The sequence below is a fragment of the Heterodontus francisci genome, chromosome 8, assembly GCF_036365525.1.
Source record: "Heterodontus francisci isolate sHetFra1 chromosome 8, sHetFra1.hap1, whole genome shotgun sequence".
Classification (NCBI taxonomy): Eukaryota; Metazoa; Chordata; class Chondrichthyes; order Heterodontiformes; family Heterodontidae; genus Heterodontus; species Heterodontus francisci.
The window spans coordinates 88,995,971-89,009,780 of record NC_090378.1 but is presented as its reverse complement, the minus strand read 5'-3'; the positions used below and the strand labels follow the sequence as shown (position 1 = coordinate 89,009,780).

Genomic DNA, 13,810 nt, shown 5'->3' with positions numbered 1-13,810 from the left:
TAGAACACCTGCAAGATTGTAGGAAGATGGGAAGAAACTATGATCAAGGCAACATGTGAAGTTCAACTATTGTCTCCTAAAATTGAAAGTGGAACTTTTGGGTTACATTAACCTATAAGGTTCAACAAGTGTTCACTGCAGATCAATGCAAGGCAAAATTAATCTAGGTTTTTCTGAATTAAAAAAATGTTTGGGCTTGTGGGTTGCAAATATTTGTATCGTACTGCATACAATACCCCACACCATGGTATCGTCACATCAATAAAACTATGAAACTTCCTTCACCAAATATATGTAAACAGCATAGCAGGTCTTCAACAAATGTCAGAATTACTTACACCAAGAATAAAACTGTTCAAGGCTTGAATTCCTTACAGTTTGTCCTTTCCTCCATATCTGTCATTGGCTTATGTATATAGTTTTTACAGTTGCACATCTTGTAATAATTGATTCATACAAACATATGAACATATGAATTAGGAGCAGCAGTGGGCCCCTCGAGCCTGCTCCGCCATTCAACAAGGTCATGGCTGATCTGATTGAAACCTCAACTCCAGATTCCTGCCTACTCGCAATAACCTTTCACCCCCTTGCTCATAAAGAATCTATCTACCTCTGCCTTAAAAATATTCAAAGACGCTGCTTCCACTGCCTCTTGAGGAAGAGAGTTCCAAAGACTCACGACCCTCTGAGAAATAATTTCTCCTCATCTCTGTCTTAAATGGGCGACCCCTTATTTTTAAACAGTGACCCCTAGTTCTATATTCCCCCACAAGCGGAACATCCTTTCTACATCCACCCTGTCAAGATCCCTCAGGATTTTATATGTTTCAATCAAGTCACCTTACTCTTCTAAACTCCAGCTGATACAAGCAAAGCCTGTCCAACCTTTCCTCAGAAGACATCCTGCCCATTCCAGATGTTAATCTAGTAAACTTTCTCTGAACTGCTTCCACGCATTTACATCCTTCCTTAAATAAGGAGACTAATACTGTACATAGTACTCCAGATTTGGTCTCACCAATGACCTGTATAGGTGAAGTATAACCTCCCTACTTCTGCATTCAATTCCCCTCTCAATAGACAATAACATTCTATTAGCTTTCCTAATGACTTGCTGTACCTGCATACTAACCTTTTGCAATTCATGCACCAGGACACCCAGATCCCTTTGCATCTCAGAGGTCTGCAATTTCTCATCATTTAGATAATATTCTTCTTTTTTATTCTTCCTGCCAAAATGGACAATTTCACATTTTCCCACATTATACTCCATTTGCCAGATCTTTGCTCACTCACTTAACCTATCTATATCCCTTTGTAGCCTCCTTATGCCCTCTTCACAATTTACTTTCCTATCTATCTTTGCGTCATCAGCAAATTTAGCAACCATACTTTCAGTCCTTTCATCCAAGTCATTGATATAAATTGTAAAAAGCTGAGGCCCCAGCAATGAACCCTATGGAACACCACTTGTTACATCTTGTCAACCAGAAAAAGACCCATTTATGCCTTCTCTCTGTTTCGTGTTCCATGCCAATATGTTACCCACTACACCATAAGCTTTTATTTTCTGCAATAACCTGTGATGTGGTACCTTATCAAATGCCTTCTATAAATCTAAGTACAGTACATCCACCAATTCCCCTTATCCACAGCATACGTTACTTCTTCAAAGAACTCCAATAAATTGGTTAAACATGATTTCCCTTTCACAAACCCATGTTGACTCTGCTTGATGCCCTGCTATAACATCTTTAGTAATAGCTTATAATAATAATGTCTCCCTCCCTTTTTGAATAAAAGAATTACATTGGCTATTTTCCAATCTAATGGAACCTTCCCCGAATCTAGGGAATTTTGGAAAATTAAAACCAACCCATCAACAATCTTACTAGCCACTTCTTTTGAGACCCTAGGATGAAGGCCATCAGGACCCAGGGACTTTCCAGCCCGCAGCTCCAACAATTTGCTCAGTACCACTTCCCTGGTGAGCATAATTTTCCTGAGTTCCACCCTCCCTTCCATTTCCTGATTTACAGCTATTTCTGGGATGTTACTGTATTCTCTATAGTGAAGACCGATGCAAAATACCTGTTCAAATCATCTGCCATCCCCTTATTTTCCATTATTAATTCCCCGGACTCACTTTCTAAAGGACCGACGTTCACTCTTTTCTTTTTTGAAATGTCTATAGAAACTCTTACTATCTGTTTTTAAATTTCTACCTAGCTGTCTCTCGTACTTTTTTTTCCCTCCTTATTAATTTTTAAATTATTCTTTGCTTTTTTTCATAAAAGCAATGCTCCAATTAGTGTCATGACAATGAACTTCTAGTTTCAGAGGGGGAAAAAGGCTTAAAATCTTTAATTTGTTATGTTAATTTGAAATAGATCAACAGCATTTCAATAATTGTTCCAATTTCAGGTCAAAACCAAATTGCTGGTTGCTGAAAAACAAACAAAACACACATCGCATGTTTAATTCAAGCTCACTGACAGACACCTCACCTCTGGCTTCACATCTCAAATTTAAACTTTAAATATAAAACCATTACTAGTATCAGCACTGCTGCTGGCAGATTATACTGTCATTTATCACAATTGTTCAATTAATACACCTGTAAGGCAATGGATAAACATTCATAATTCTTTACACATAGTTTGTTTTAAGTGAAAAAGATGAAAAGCAGAAAAAGTGCTCAGTAAAACTGGCCACCACCCTACATAAAAAAATCATTTGATGCACGAGATCCTGATTATAAATCAAGCAGAACCAATGCCAATGTAAAAAGTATTGCAAATGACAGCATTTCTTCTGTTAGTCAGTTAACCAATTGGAAATACTGCCTTCTGAACATGCCACCTTCTCAATTTTGGGTAATAGTCAATTTTTAAAAAATCACAATAACCAGATTGGCAGTATTTCTTTAAAATGTAAATTTAATCCCGAATATGTGATTTTAAAAAATATCATATAACATGATTAGCCATGTTCAGAACAGGTTGTCCAACAAAAGAAATGACTTCCATTTAAGGTAAAAATTCAAGAGAATTGCCAATTGGTTGCGTCTAATCAAAGAATGTCTTAATAAGGACAATCCTGAGGCAAGGACATTGTGCCTTTAATCCAATATTTCCTGGTAAGCAATCACATCTGAAGGCAGGATATGTTGGCAGCTTTGCAGAGGTGCTACCGTTAATCAAGTCCCCATGATCTGACATGCACTGACATTAAGTTCTGCAAGGCAAGACAAGCTATTTGATAAGAATTAACAAAGGGCACCCATTGCTGCCCCAAGATTGATGGAAGTTTTTATTAGTCAGATTTTCAAGGATGACTCCCAAGCATTAAACTCACCAAACCCTGTTTTGGCATATTTTTCAGCTGTCCACTTCGAATGCATATCTGTTGGTTCTTCCATATATGGAAAAAGAAATGCAGCATTTTTTTTACATTTGATGAGCTGGCAAAGTCAACTTTCAAGTGTATCTCTACCACAACCTTTTGACGAAAAGCAACTTAACACTCTCACGATATATAATATCCTACAACTCTCTCTATCTGATGCACATCTGTTTTATGTATTTGTGGCAGTCGAGATTTGGTACAATTTATAGAAGCCGATTTCATTACTTCCTTGGAGTAAAGTTGCACAGTGGTTTATGGTTACCCAACTGCAAATGTTATGCAGTATAACAATGATATAGTTCTTTCTTCATAAATGGCTACATAGGGGAGATCACATCATCCAACATTTGGAAATAATGAAATTATTCTGAATCATTCCATCAATCCATTAGTGATTTAGCTGATGCACCTATAACAATTCGAAAGTTTTCTCCCTCAGAACACCTTTCCTCCCCTTTAAATCAACCCAACTCAAATTATTGTAGTTCTAACTGTAATCAGACTGCGCATGGTGGTCAAGATTTCACTCATCCTTCAGTCTCCTTGTTAGATCAATGCTGCTGAGGTGTATGCACTTTTATTTTCTTAAATATTCCCAACATATTGCCCACAAACAATGTTCACCTGCTGGGATCTTTTGCAGCTGCAAGCATAGGATATTCCCAAAAATTAAATTTTACAGACAGAGAACTATAATTTCTAGGGGCCTGGCAGTCGGTAAAACAGTGGGGAGCTACATCGAAATGGCGCCCCGATGCATTCCTGCCACCAGGGAACTTTCCCAGGGGTGGGCTGGGAATTGGATCAGCCCTCCACTCCACGGTGGCAGGCAGCCAATTAAGGCCCCAATTACCACCAGCTAATCGCCACCCCCCCCTCCTCCTCAATGGAGGTGACCTTCCTGCAGGAGGCTGGAGGGACCAAAAGAACCAGAGGCTACATGCCCAATCGATGGGGTCATGAGAATGAATGGCTGCAACCTCATTCAAGTCCGATCCAGCTGAGGGGTTCCCCCTCAATCCCGATATGTGCTGTACAACTCTACGACTCTACATCTTGTTTATTTCTTCACTGCTGTACAGCACAGCGACATGTTTGCCGACCTGCCTCAGCAGAGCCCACTTCTCCAGGGGGGGTTGCCAAGGCTCCAGAGCTGCCAGCTCTTGGATTGGGCCTGCAGCAGTTAGAACACCACCCCCACCCCCACCTATCACCCTTAATAGGACAGTGAGCTTGGACAACAGCAAATTAGGAGGCAGCCTCCTGGAAGACTGCTTTGCCAGTCTTGCTGCTGGCAATTGTGGGTTCAGGACCCCCACCTAGTCGTGACATCGGGATTCCAAAGCCCACGGAAAAATCAAGCCCTTTGATGCTGAAAACACTTCTACGAGAGTAACAAAGTACCTGTAGGAACCAGGAATTGTTTTATTGGTGCAAGATAAACCTCAAGCTCATAATATAAAAATTAAAACATAATGTTAATAAATATGTTAACATATATCTATTTCCCCTACCTCCCCCCCCACCCCCAGTTTCTTCTTTTAATTTTATATTTGCTTCTTCCAAAGTTATACCTTTTTTCTAACTGATCTAATATTCTACCTTTTGCTTACTCTAAAAGTTGGATTTGACATTACTTTTGTCTTACTCCTGATCCATTTTGGAGATCAAAACAAGTTTGGAAAACCAAGTTCTCATTGGCTGAAACTCAGCCAAACAAAAATCCAGATTTGGAAGAGCAACCCATCTCCATGTTTAATACAGTTTTACACATCAATCCAGGAAGAGAGCTGCTGGGCAAACACACTTTGAGGTGACTCCCCCGAACAATCGAGCACCCAGATTACTAAACCTATCTCGGTGCTTAAACGATTAAAATTGTTTAACACATGGCAGCTGCAGAAATGTTTGTGGACAAAACTATCCACCCTCTCTGGCTTAACGGTCAAGCAGATATAATAGCAGAGTGGAAACTTGACAGAAATATGGAAGATAGCAATTATTTTTGTACAGCTTCCAACATTACATCAGAATATCCCTAACTATCAACTTAGTCTAACGTCATTAAAATGAACTTGGGCTACAGGGTGGAAACACAAGCTTTCAGCAACATACTGGATCATTTATTGGGCGGGTGAGTGAATACATTTTGATTTATTAACTTGCAGAAACACTCAAGAATTAATGGAAGCATTTTAACCACCGTAATGAAAGTTTCCTAAGCAGGGTCATAGAATAATATTGTCAAGGCACCAACATGGACATCATTTTATTGTTGGCTACAGAACTGCTAATAACTGTTCAGATCCAAATGTTTCAGTATCATTAAAATATATTTTGTTTAAAACTTTAAAATTCTATTTTTTCTACATAACAGAAATATCAACCAGCTTGCCTGGTCAAATCTGCAAAACCAAAAAAAAAAGGACTTTTCAACTGTGATTCATCATAATCAGCAAAATAAATGAGGACTCCTTTGAGAGCTCTGTTAGTAACTGCATGATCCTATGTTGGCCTCAGCCATACAGACTACGGTTCAATCATACTACATTAATTGATCTGAGCCTGGGGTGACAACACAGATACTTCTTTTTCTAATTGGTTTCATTGGATGTGGACGTCGCTGGCTGGGCCAGCATTTGATGCGCATCCTTAATTGCCCTTGAGAAGGCAGTGGTGAGCTGCCTTCTTAAACTGCTGCAGTCTACCTGGTGCAGGTACCCCCACAATGCTGGAGTTTCAAGATTCTGATTGAGCGACAGAGAAGCAGCGGTCATATATTTCCAAGTCAGGATGGTGTGAGATTCGGACGGAAATTTGCAGCTGGTGGTTTTCCCACATGTCTGCTGCCCTTGTCCATTTAGATGGAAAAGGTCGCGGGTTTGGAAGGCACTGTCGAAGAAGGTGTGGTGAGCTGCTGCAGTGCATCTTGCAGATGGTATACACTGCTGCCACTGTGTGTCGGTGGTGGAGGGAGTGAATGTTGAAGGTGGTGGATGTGGTGCTGATCAAGAGGGCTGCTTTGTCCTGTTTGGCATCAAGCTTCCTGAGTGTTGCTACAGCCGCACTCATCCAAGCAAGTGGAGAGTATTCCATCACACTCCTGACTTGTGTCTTCTTGATGGTGAACAGGCTTTGGGGAGTCAGGATGTGGGTTTCGCTACAGAATTCCCAGCATCTGACCTGCTCTTGTAGCCACAGTACTTATGCGGCTGCTTCAGTTCAGTTTCTGGTCAATGGTAGCTGGTGGAATTTAAATTCAATCAATCAATAAAAAGTCTGGAACTGAAAAACAGTCTCAGTAATGGTGCCTTAAAACTATCATCGATTGTCGTAAAAACCCATCTGGTTCACTAATGTCCTTCCCTGGTATGGCCTACATGTGACTCCAGACCCATGTCAATGTGGTTGACAAACTACACTCTGAAATGGCCTAGCAAGCCATTCAGTTCAAGGGCAATTAGGGATTGTCAAGAATGCCCTCATCCCATGAAAGAATAAAAAAAGAAAGCCACATATGCCAGTGCACTGATGGCACAAAGATAGGTAGCACTGTAAGCAATGTAGATGAAAGTATAAAATTACAAATAGATATTAATATGTTAAGTGAATGGCCAAATGAACAATGGAAATGTCGCCAAGATTGAGGTCATCCACTTTGGATCTAAAAGGGGCAGATCAGAGTACTTAAAAAATTGGTGAAAAGCTAACAAAATTGGAGATCCAAAGAGGCTTGGGGGTCCAAGTACATAGATCATGAAAATGTCAAGGACAGGTCGAGAAAATAATCAAAGGGCTAATGGAATGCTGAGCTCTCTATCGACAGGACTAGAATACAAGAGTTAGAATATACCTGGGGCGCTGTGTTCAGTTCTGAGCACCACATCAGACCTTAGGAAGGATATAGTGCCCTTGGGAGAGAGTGTAGTGTAAATTTACCAGAATGATACCTGGACCCCACGGGTTAAATTATTTGGGTTGTAGAGCCTGGAATTCGGACCGATAAAGGTTATCTCATCAACATTTTCAAGCTTGCAAGGGGAACTGATTAGGTAGATGTGGAGAATCTATGCTGGTTGGGGAGTCTAGGACTAGCGGGCATCGTCTAACGTGCCGGGCCATTCAGCCGAGAAGTTAAGAAACATTTTGACACATAAAGGATGGTAGAAGTTTGAAACTCTTCTGGCAATTGATGCTCGATCAATTGCAAGTTTTAAATCTGAGATTTATACGTTTTTGTGAACCAAAGATATTAAGGGATATGGGGCAAAGGAAAAATATGGAATTAGGTCACAGATTCACTATGTTCTCTTAAAATGGCAGTACAAGCTGGAGAGGCTAAATGGCCTACATCTGTTCGCACATTCCTAATGTCTTCTTATGAAGCATCTAGCGACATTTTACTATATTAAAAGGTGCTAGATAAATGCAAGTTGTTGTGATGCAGCACCCAATAGCATTTCAAGTGCAGATTCAAAACTTTTACCTTCCTGACAAAGGGGGTGAAGAACTGAAATTTCAACATTTTCCTCTGCCTGGCCCAGAGTGTTTCCAGCATTTTGTTATTATTTCAGGATTCCAGCATCGGCAGTATCTTTCTATTTCTCAGCACTCATTTTCTTTCTTAGCCTAATTTTTTGCACTTCAGTTTATCTCTGCAATATTGGCAGGGTTGATGATCTTGTATTGGTGCCAAGTGGGTTGGGGAGCTGCGATCCTTTGATGTACCACAGCACAGGAGAGTGGGAAGGGTCACCAATGCAGCACAAACAGTGAACAGGAGAAGCCCAGTAAAACTGGTGTAGCACAGAGAACAGAGTGGAGCAGGCTGGATCTTCAAGAGCACAAAGACGAGAGGTTCAGGAGAAGTAATCTGCCGTCCTTACACTATCTGGCCTATACGTGACTCCAGATCCAGAGCAATGTGGTTGATCCTGAACTACCCTCTGAAATAGCCTAGCTTGGCAGGCCACTGAGTTGTAGGTGGCTCACCACCACCTGCTCAAGGACAATTAGTTTTGGGCAATAAATGCTGGCCTTATCAGTGACGTTCACATCTCAGGAATGAATAAAAAAAATGTAGAGAAGTCTGCAATGATTCATTTTCATAGGAATAACGAGAGGCAATGTAAAATAAACGGTACAATTCTAAAGAGGGGGGAGGGGTAAAGGAGCAGAGGGACCTGGGACATACGTGCATAAATCATTGAAGGTGGCAGAGCAGGATGAGAATGCAGTTAATAAAGCATATGGGATCCTGGACTTTATAACTAGGGACACTGAATACAAAAGAAAAGTTATGATAAATCTTTATAAAACACTGGCTCGGCCTCAACTGTAGTATTGTGCCCAATTCTGGTCACCACACTTTCGGAAGGATGTGAAGGCATTACAGAGGGTGCAGAAAAGATTCATGAAAATGGTTCCAGGACTGAGGGACTTCAGTTATGTGGATAGAATGGAGAAGCTGGGGCTGTTCTCCTTGAGGAAGAGAATATTAAGAGGAGATTTGATTGAGGTGTTCAAAATCCTGAGGGACCTGTACAGAATAGATAGGAAGAAATTGTTCCAATTGGCAGAAGGGTTGCGAACCAAAGGAGACCAATGTAAGGTGATTGGCAAAAGAAGCAACAGCCACATGAGGAAAAACATTTTTTAAGCATTTGAGTTGTTAGGACGTGGAATGCATTGCCTGAGGGGGTGTTGGAGACAGACTCAATTGAGGCTTTCAAAAGAGAATTGGATATTTATCTGTGCAGGGCGATGGGACTAGATGAGTTGCTCTTGCAGAGAGCCGGGATCGACACGACAGGCCGAATGGCCTCCTTCTGTGCTGTAACCATTCTATAAACATAATCTGACACATGCATGTTGCTGCAAAACACTCATTTAACCAAGGTTCCTGACAAGCAATGCCGGGTTTCAAATGACATACTGTACTATTATGCCCTAATTTAAATAAAACATGCAGAAAATAAGCTGTTAAACTTTGCAGTTAACAGCAAGCAATCCATGGTATGAAAAAGAGCCCCAAGCACAAATGAACATGTTGCAACAAGTAACTTTAGCAAGACTGTTTTTCACAGCGCTAAAGTCTTGGATGAGCAAATCAGTGATATGAACAACCTGCAAAAGAAGATAGCAAATGATAATTAAGACACCATGTGTAACTTTTGCTAAAGTTAATGAGTGTGGCCAGGACTCTGGTTTGGGTTTCTAGACTCATTATCATTCCAGGGTCCTTTTTCATTCATGAGCAATGTCTTGATGCTGGGATCTGCTACAATGGAAGCCTGCATAAGGTGAGATAGCTGTTGTAGGGCTGGAGCGCTTGGGAGATCACAGCCAAATGTGGGGGGAGGAGAGGGTTATTAGCCTGTTCAACCTTGTCTGGGACCCCCTCTCTGCATGTGCTTCAGCTACTAATGTTTGAATTGCTGAGAGGGTGCAGAGGAGGCTGTCAGCAGCTCATCAGTACCTGACATACTGGTGGAGTAGGCTTACCAACTCCGGTTGGAGGCATTCCTGAAGGTTTGATCACATCATATTCTGACGCCATGACATCAAACTGTGTAATCACATGACACCTGATCACGAGCCCCCATTCCCTAATGTTTCCCGAGTGCCCCAGTCTCCCTCTCCCCACCATCCTCCAGTCTCTATTGCTCCCCGAATTCCAATTCTTGAGGCTCCTCCCTCACCATTTAACCCACTCCAAAGCTTTCCTTGTCTGTTCCCAACAACTGTGCTCATGTGGCCCAAAGTCCCGCACAAGCACTTCCTGTTTTCTGTGGCAATGGGGGTGATGTCACTGGGCTGGAGGCGGAAAATTACACAGTGGAGCCCCATGCAACAGGATGCAAGTAGAAGGAGTTCTTTATGCAGGAGCCATAGTGACAGAGAAACGCCTCTGTCCATGGGATACAGTCATGCAAGCATTCAATCCCAGAGATAAAGAGATTTTAATTCCACAAAAGGCATTTCTTTCACCCCTTGCCACTTCGCTGTTACATGCCTATCCTGTATTTTAAATTGTAAATGGACTTGGTTCATTGAAGGCTGTCGATAGTTCATAATTTGCATGTCTCCATGATTTCAAGGTGCAGCTTGTATCTATTGCAATGCAAATTTTTTGGGAATATCAATAAGGCTCTGTTTCTTTTGCAGATGTGCATTGTCGGGGGTACCTGTATAGGTTTCACTGTAATCTTCATTTCTGCTCATTTAAGTGTCAAATGATTTTTATAAAGTTACTTAATGACGTTGCTACATTACATCTGAAGAATAGAGCATAAACTTCAAAGTTGTTTTGTCGCTATATTAGGTGTTAGTCAAACTGTAAGGAATAATGTGTGTCAATCTGATCACTTAACCACAGGAGAGACAGTATTATCCTCAAGAAGATTATAAAGCAAGAATTCCAAATACCAGGAATCAAACATAGGAGGAAATTGGGCATTTCTTTGGAAAACACAAGACCACAAATGACCTAATTGAAGTTCTCAAGATCATGAAGTGTACTGGCAAAGTTAATTCAGGCAAATTGTTTAACAATGATTACAATACCATAAATTACCAATTTTTTTCCTCGAGAACCTAAGGTGAAAGGTCAAGTCCCAGATGACAGGATACCATCAAGTTGCAAAATATAGAGGACGAAGTAAAGCTAGGGTTTTAAAAGTCTGCAGACTGTAAGGGGAAAGAATAAATGGAGGGTGGTAAGGAGTGGAGATTCCAGAAAATAATGAGTGTAAGACACACAAAAATGGTGAAGGAAGGAACAGGACAAGAAATTTCAGATGAGCACCATCCATCATAGTATCAACGAAGTTGCAATAGATCAAGGTCAGTGATAAGATTTTTGACTGACTGGACAATAAGCTTTTTCCTGTATCCTGTCCATGGGTATTAGAAATGAAGATGCTCACCAGATTTGCAAGTTGAAAATTAGGAAACTGGAAGTAAAAGCGGAAGTCAGGCAGAACGCTTTCAACCAAAGGTTCATATACTTGTAGAGAAGAGTTAAATTCCCTTAAGTGGACTTAGTTCTCTACGAACTATCTGCAAACTGTGCTTTTTAAGTAAGTCACTCTTGCTTGCATCGTTCTCATTACTAAAATTTAAAAAAATCATTTTTGGGATGTGGGAGTCACCAGCATTAAGTGGTCATCCCTATTTGCTCCGAGAAGGCAATGGTGGGCTTTCTGCTTGAATCTTTGCAGCGGTTTGATACAACCGAGTGGCTTGTTAAATCATTTCAGAGGGCAATTAAGAGTCAACCACATTAGTGTGGGACTTGAGTCATATATAGGCTAGACCAGGTGAGGACAGCAGGTTTCCTTTCCTAAAGGACATCAGTGAATCAGTTATTTTTTGTAAGTGACAATCTGAAACTCTCTTGTCACTGATTTCAGCTTTCTAACTTCAAGACTTGCTTTTCTTAAATAAAAACTGCATTCAGCGAGAAAGAAACAAGTACTGAAGCTTGGTAAATGCTATTACAATGTAAACAATCCCATCATGCCCTGGTTCCCCACAATTACAGTGCTTCCATATTCCCTCTAAGAATGTTAATGTATCCTAATGCTAAATAATTTACCAATATTACCCTACTGGCCCCACTTGGGATCTATAATGGGCCAGTTAACCCTAAGTATAAAAGCAGTCTTTCCCATTTTGAAGAACAAATTCCCAGTGACTGATAAGTTGAACTCAATCTTTTTATTTTCTCCTATCCATTTAGGTATCATCTCTAATGCAAGTCTCTCAAGCAGGGAATTCAAAAGTAAGCCTTTCATCTGTTTGAACAGAAATCACTGAAACCTTTCACTGAAAATGTAACCAGCATAATCCACATCTTTGTAACAAAGGAAAGCCACGGAAATGGATACAAGAAATGCGATCGTGAAAAAATTAAACGCATTTCTTGAGAGAATACATGGAGAGAGATGATGAGGGCGAAAGTAGTTGAGTTACCAATCAAAAATGCGAAAATCAGGATAAAGAACAATGGTCAATATGCCAAAACAAACTGAATCAGAATTAAGTGCCATATATGTGAATTCTCAAAAAATTCTAAAAGTTAGCATTGATAACTATGGAACATTTTCGGGGAGGGGATAGCAATGTTAATGAAGAATTCTATCACAGCATTTGAATGTTCTCAGGATTGCATTACAACAGAATTTATGTGGATAGTAGGGAAGAAAAATGGTACAATTCTTGTAGATGTTACAGCACCAAACAGTGGATATGAGTTACCATCTTCAGCTGCTTCATCAATGACCTTCCTTCAATCATAAGGTTGGAAGTGGGGATGTTCGCTGATTGCACAATGTTCAGCACCATTCGCGACTCCTCAGATACTGAAGCAGTCTGTGTAGAAATGCAGCAAGACCTGGATAATATCCAGGCTTGGGCTGATAAGTGGCAAGTAATGTTCGCGCCAGGCAATGACCATCTCCAACAAGAGAGAATCTAACCATCTCCCCTTGACATTCAATGGCATTACCATAGCTGACTCCCCCACTATCAACATCCTAGGGGCTACCATTAACCAGAAACTGAACTGGAGTAGCCATATAAATACCATGGCTACAAGAGCAGGTCAGAGGCTAGGAATCCTGCGGCGAGTAACTCATCTCCTGGCTCCCCAAAGCCTGTCCACCATCTACAAGGCACAAGTCAGGAGTGTGATGGAATACTCTCCACTTGCCTGGATGGGTGCAGCTCCAACAACACTCAAGAAGCTTGACATCATCCAGGACAAAGCAACCCGCTTGATTGGCACCCCATCCACAAAAATTCACTCCCTCCACCACCGACACACAGTGGCAGCAGTGTGTACCATCTACAAGATGCACTGCAGCATTAGACAGCACCTTCCAAACCTGCGACCTCTACCAACTACAAGGACAAGGGCAGCAAATGCATGGGAACACCACAACGTGCAAATTCCCCTCGAAGTCACACACCATCCTGACGTGAAACTATATCGCCGTTCCTTCATTGTCGCTGGGTCAAAATCCTGGAACTCCCTTCCTAACAGCACTGTGTACCTACCTCCCATGGATGTAGCAGTTCAAGCAGGCAGCTCACCACCACCTTCTCAAGGGCAATTAGGGATGGGCAATAAATGCTAGCCTGGCAAGCGACACCCACATCCCATGAATGAATTTTTAAAAAAGATATGTAGAAAGTTAAATAGCGACAACAGCAGGACAATAATATTGGGTGGTTTTAACTACATCAAGATGGTCTGGAATTAAGATGGTCCAGAGGTGAAACTGCAGACACACTGAGAATACATCCAGGACTGTTGCTCGAGCCGGGCCACATGATTACATTTTTGAGTTGCTTTAGCATAAAGCCAGTAGATACGATAAGTGGGTGGCCTCCT

At 41.1% G+C, this 13,810-nt stretch overlaps 1 protein-coding gene across 3 annotated transcripts in view; it reads right to left on the bottom strand.

Annotated features, from left to right (window-relative positions):
- The window catches only part of dennd1b (DENN/MADD domain containing 1B), a 303,360-nt gene that overhangs the window by 125,671 nt on the left and 163,879 nt on the right, over window positions 1–13,810 (bottom strand). For 2 of the 3 annotated variants that reach the window (XM_068037699.1, XM_068037700.1), the window contains one exon: window positions 3,361–3,417. The exons of the other annotated variant lie outside the window; for it this stretch is intronic. In XM_068037699.1, coding sequence (XP_067893800.1) covers window positions 3,361–3,417 — 57 coding nt within the window. The remainder of the gene's footprint in view (window positions 1–3,360; window positions 3,418–13,810) is intronic. 3 annotated transcript variants of the gene reach the window in all.